This window comes from Aplysia californica, unplaced genomic scaffold (assembly GCF_000002075.1).
Source record: "Aplysia californica isolate F4 #8 unplaced genomic scaffold, AplCal3.0 scaffold00744, whole genome shotgun sequence".
Lineage (NCBI taxonomy): Eukaryota > Metazoa > Mollusca > Gastropoda > Aplysiida > Aplysiidae > Aplysia > Aplysia californica.
Genome location: NW_004798014.1, coordinates 42,648 through 48,436, shown reverse-complemented (window position 1 = coordinate 48,436; position 5,789 = coordinate 42,648). Strand labels below are relative to the sequence as shown.

The 5,789-nt window shown below is 40.0% G+C and overlaps 1 protein-coding gene across 1 annotated transcript in view; it reads right to left on the bottom strand.

Moving 5' to 3' along the window:
* Positions 1 to 308: 308 nt before the first annotated feature.
* LOC101861075 (sphingosine-1-phosphate lyase) overlaps positions 309 to 5,789 on the bottom strand; it is a 29,755-nt gene continuing 24,274 nt past the window's right edge. Inside the window, 2 exon segments of the mRNA XM_035972571.1 lie at positions 309 to 423; positions 3,634 to 3,638. Of these exon segments, the coding sequence (XP_035828464.1) occupies positions 309 to 423; positions 3,634 to 3,638 (120 nt within the window).

Here is a 5,789-nt window from a genome sequence, read left to right as displayed (position 1 = left end):
ATCAAGATCTTAATGCTCTTTGTGGTAGTAAGTTACTAAACTTATAGAGAAATGTATCCTCTTGGGATAAGATGGGCTTACTTCAGAGCGCTTAATTTTGCGGGAGAAGCAAAATACGTGTTTGGTTTTTATCACTTATCACCGTAGCGGTCAGTGGGTTATTTGGCTTTATTTCAAATGCTTTACAAGCATTTCTAGTAAAAATTCAGGCCTGTCTGTGACTGAGCATATGAAATGGATAATTTATGATCCGTTTGTCAAATTATAAAACAAAATGGTGATACAGTTGACCCTGCTTGTGTCTGACTCTATGGAGTTGACCTTCCGTTAAGTTGATCTTTTTCTCGGGGCCCAGCACCTTCCGCTTTACTGTTCCCAGCGGTTATGTTGAACTTTGGATGGGTTGATCTTGTTCCCTTTCCTCTGGCAACATCAAGTCATCCGTAGTCAGGTGTATAAACTGATTATTAGCCAGTCTTACCACATAGGTGACGATATGGTGTACATAAAGCGAAAGCAATGTATCTGCACCGTGTTAGATGTATGAGTTTTGGTTGGTTTTTGGTAAAGGTTTTATGACGCTCGCACACCTACTTGTCCTTTGAGCGCTGTTTTTGTTTTAAGTAAGTGCCCTGTTAGCCATTTTTTAATTCTTTTTTTTTTCAAAAAAAGTCATTTGAGCTTTGTTTTTGATGTGAGTGCCCTGTAAGGTATCTTTTTATTAATTCTCTTTTCCAAAAACGTCATTTGCCTCCTTAGGTTTCTGGAAAACACTGCTGTAGATTTTACTCAATTATTACATCACTATGGTTGATTGAGTGCTTCCAAGATTTTAATTGAGTGTTTTCTCATAAAAATAATGGTATTTTTGCAGGTTTACGATCTTGCTTTATTGCTGCAATATATACTTGTAATTTTAAAATGTGAGAAGGGAGAATGCTGTCATTTATTTTGCAACTTGTTTAAGGTTTGTTGATCAGTGCTTGTTTAACGTACTAGACACTGTCCAATTATTTCATTGCTGCATTGTATAGATATGTGGGTGTGAGTCAGTCCTGGGACAAATTCTTTAACTTTAATGTGTGCTGCTTTACATTGCAGGTTTCTAGACCACGACAAAGTTACTACATTGATTTATGTGATACACGTGTGTGTAAATGGCATTATGCACATTCTCTACTAATGTAATATACGTGGAACCGTAACTTCAATTAAAGACTGAGGAAAGGATATGTGCTTGTGTTGTTGTTTAGAGTTTAAATGTTTGTTGAGTGTTATTTTAGGTTTATGGTTTTGAATATGATTAATGTTTTATGCTGTCATTGACATATTTTTAATCAATAAAAAGGGAAATAGTTTTGAGGCTGATTGTCATGGCCAGCCTAGGTTGAGTGAGATGCTACACGGCAGCAGAGGGATGGGGGCACCTCATAGTATGTGCGAGGCAACAGGGTGAAATCAGGCGCTCGTCAAAATATTGAAATGGGAAAAAAATGGCATTTTTCCTCGAGTTTGGCTATTTTTGGCGAATTATTATTTTTTTTCAACATTTTATATTTCCAGTCAAGAACACATTTTTGTGTTGATTTTACTGAAAAACTTTGAGGGAACTGCAGATATCTTGATTTCTTTTCAAGGTAAATGGGTATTTTTTTCATTTGCAAGACAAATGAACAAGCTTCCCATGACAAATGAACACAGTGACTGAATAATGAGTATTAGCCTATTGTGAGAGTGGAAGGGTTGGTTTGAGAGAGAGAAAAAGTCGATGCTGGTGGTAGAGGGTTTGTGTTTTAGTTTCTGAGTAGGTGTTTTTATGCCCCAAATCGACACAATTTAAATCAGTTAGGAGGCGTACTTCGATCTTGCGCCTGTCGGGGCCAATCCGGCTGGCCGAGAGGGATACTGCATTCCTTAGCTAAAAGACTTGATATACTCTATAAATAAGAATTCTCCCCTCTTTGGAACCGAACTTGTGCGTGTGACAGCGAAGCACCTGACCGCAATGCCACAGACGCCGATGATATTGTTAGGGGTGTTGTGAGTATTGGTTCTAACAACATTTGTAATTTTGTAAATCAGCAGCTGTGAGTGATATTTTAGTGGCGTCAGTGGCCTAGTGGTTAGGCTACCAGACCCGTAATTGTGAGATTGCGGATTTGGGTTTTCGAGCCTCAGCTCAGTCCGAGTTTGGGAAAGATACTTTACACAAATTTCCCATTTGGCTCAGTCCTTTAGGAGATGGACGTTAAACTCGGAGGTCCTGCCTCTTCTTAAATAAACTTATACATGTTGTGTTGATAGGGGCGTTAAACCGTTACCATTTCTTGAGTGATGCTTTCCCAAATTAGATGGAAGATTAAATCTATATGGATTATTATACGATGGATATGATAACACTATGCTCCCTCCTTGAAAAACATATAAAATTGGGGCGGAAAATTGCGCAGGTCTTGCCCTGTTTTGCAAAGGGTTACTCAATAGGCCGCCTCCCCATGGATGGTAAATTCCGCTGGGTTTAAAAACCTGCGCAATTTACCGCTGCCCATAAAATTCACAACAAAGTCCTTATATTTATAAATCTATGTGACGCGAGGGCTCTCGTGGTCAAGAGGTACGGTATTCGCCTCTCATGCAATAGGTTCCGGGAAGTGACGGAAAATTTTCTTCTTTAAAAAGTATGTTCTCCTTTCACCCCCTTTCCTATTCTCTATGTTCTGTCGTCTGCTTTCGTCTCCACTTTCTGCTTCCCCCCATTTCCCCCTTCTCTGGGCTTCTGACTCTTTCTGCCGCCTTTTTATTACTACTCCTTGGCTTCTTCTAATCTTACTTCTGTCTATCAGCCGCACCCTTGATCGTAGGTTCTAACACCTAGCCTTCTCGGATAAAAATCGAGGAAAAAATCTCGGAGGTCTAATTTCCCCTCTCCAGGCCAGTACTACTGACTGAAGTGTCTTTAGACCTAGTCTTTAGCTCATTCCCAAAGGGGGTATTAACATGTTCTTATGGCATGCACAGTAGAATTGTAAATGGGCTGATTTATCGATGTCATGCTCATACTGTGCCGGAACAACATAGGGGGAACTGCTGTTTTTTCTTTCCTCATCCTTACTATCGTCATTTTTCCTCTACTTCTTTTGTATATTTGTCACTCTCTTGTGAACTGCTATTTCCTAGGTGCCTTGATAGTCGAAGCAGACTGCTGTTGAGGCTAGAGAGGTGAGCAGAGTAAGCCTGATTCCCCGTTTGGACTTCTCTGTTGACATCCACCCCTTGGCGCTCATAATCACATGACCTTATGCCGTAAAAACTTACTTTAAAAAAAAGAGGTCCCATGAGCAAGTTGCACACGTCAAAGTCAACGATTCCTTGGTGGTCCTAAAATCGGTAAAAGTAAGAGAAGGCTTCGGTCGTCATCCGGGCAATATTTAAAAAAAAGAATTCCTACCAAACTGAAACTGCTTAATGAATGTGTCCCGAACGCTCATATTATGACCCTATGCAGTTGAGAGCGTCGTAAAACACTTACCAATACGACCCGCAGGTTGTCGCCGCGAGCTCTGGCGTGGTTTGCCCCTTCTTTCCTATCAAGCATGATCTACCATCCTGATCTCTCCTCCTTTTTTGTGTTTGTTACCCTCTTGTAACACCTCAAATACTCGGTACTCTATTCATGAGTTCTCTGTTTTCTAAATGCCCCCCCCTTCCCGAGGTTTCATATCATGTAAGAGCACAGCGTACAAATAAAATGAAAACTCACAATACGAAGAAAAAAGGCTTTTTTTTTAAGGTAAAAAAAGGAGCAATTTTCATAATATAACGCTTCTTGTAAGACGGAGCACAACATACAAACAAAATGAAAACACACAGCATGAAGAAGAAAAAAAAAGCTGGATTATTAATATGTAACAAAAAAAAAGCAGCAATTTTCATACACGTAATCACTTACATGTAATTTGTATACCACTCACGAGTCACTGATCTCTACGAGCACACAGAAGAGTGTCGTGGAAACTGAACTGAATTTTCAAGGCTGTACACCCCCCATGACTCAGTCCTATCGGAGATGGACTCTACTTTCGGAGGTACATGTATAAATTTTCCCTGAAATCATCATCATTATCATCATTTACAACAACAACACCAACATCTTAATTTCAGCAATAACAACAACAACGACAAGAATATCATAATCAACAACCAAACAACCACAGCAACCGCAAGTTTATAACTAGACTGTCCCCGTGGTTTTATGCACCCCGCATAATTTAGCAATATTTGATCATTTTTTGCATAATTTCTGCTTATTTTCCTTTATCAGTCTTTGTTAAAATAAACGAAATCGCATAATTTCCCATTTTTGGGCACAGTTTGCATAATTTCTGAATTTTTTGTGTGTGCATAAAACCGCGGGGACAGACTAGACCAATGATCAATATCAAAGCGAGGGGAGCCCGCCAAAGCCAAACTATCTACATTCCCCTTTCCCTTCACCTATCCCGTAGACTGGATATCCGTCGGGGCGCTTTTGAAGATTTGGCCATCAGCTTCCTCCACTCCTTCCGGTCTTCAGCTTTTGTGAGCGTGTCTTTGAGGTCCAGGCTTGTCTATTCTTTAACTTTGTCCTCCCAACTCTTCCCTGGTCTGCCTCTGCTCCTTTTTTCCTTGACGTTGCCTTGCAAGATCATCTTGGCAAGGCCGGATGAACGGGTGATGTGTCCATACCATTGCACTTTGCGTTTCCTGACCAGAGCGAGAAGGTCAGCATATGGTCCAGTTGCATTTTTGATCCGTTGTTTGACTTCATCATTTAAGATGTGATCTTTGTATGAGATATCAAGGATTTTTCGGAAGCATCTCATCTCCACAGCTTTGATCCTTCTTTCAAGGTCTGCATTCCAGGATTCACATGCATACAGAAACAAAGTTTTGAGAAAAATGGCTTGAAAGTTTTCCAGTTACCCTTTGATCTGGATTGAGTTCAACCCCCATTTACTCCACATGATGAATACTGATAGAAAAAAAGAAATTTTGAGTTTCACAAAGTGTCAATCTTTTTCGAATGCAATTCTTTGAATATCCTAACAACGACTCCCGAATAATCTTACAATTTTGATAGAGCAGATACAACATGTTTTTACCTCATGGCCTTAGTAACTCTAAACGGCCACACATATCTTATAGAACTTTGTACATGTAATTCTAAGGCGACGAATTGAGAGAGAGCTAAAGATGATGCCAGAAACAACAACAACGACAAAAAATACAAATAGTAATAAAAATAACTAGGAGACATTGTGGATGTAGGCTATCCAGGAAACAGAGTAAGAACGACAACCTGTTGACTACATACATGTACTCTACATACAACCAGAACGAGCTGGCACAAGAAGAATTCTAAGCTTAATTCTTTGTTTCAAAATGCTACCGGCACAGCCCGAAGCCTGCTGGGAGTCATCCATCCTTCTGACTTAACCCATTATTTTAAGCTGAAAAACACGACAAAAACATTGAGTATCGTTGCCCTATGCTTATTGAGAGTCTATTTTCATTCACCAATTCATCCTTCTAACTTATCCTAGTATTTTAAACAGAAAAACAACAACCGACAAAAACATTGGGTATCGATGCCATGTGGTTGAATCAATACATGTGCCATCTACATGGCTCAGCACAGTCGCTGTTCCTTTGTCCTCAGCTCTTACAATAACAGGTCCTCTATCTCCTCCTCATCTCCTTCCTCTTCCTCCTCCTCCCCCTCATCTCCTTCCTCTTCCTCCTCTTCCTCC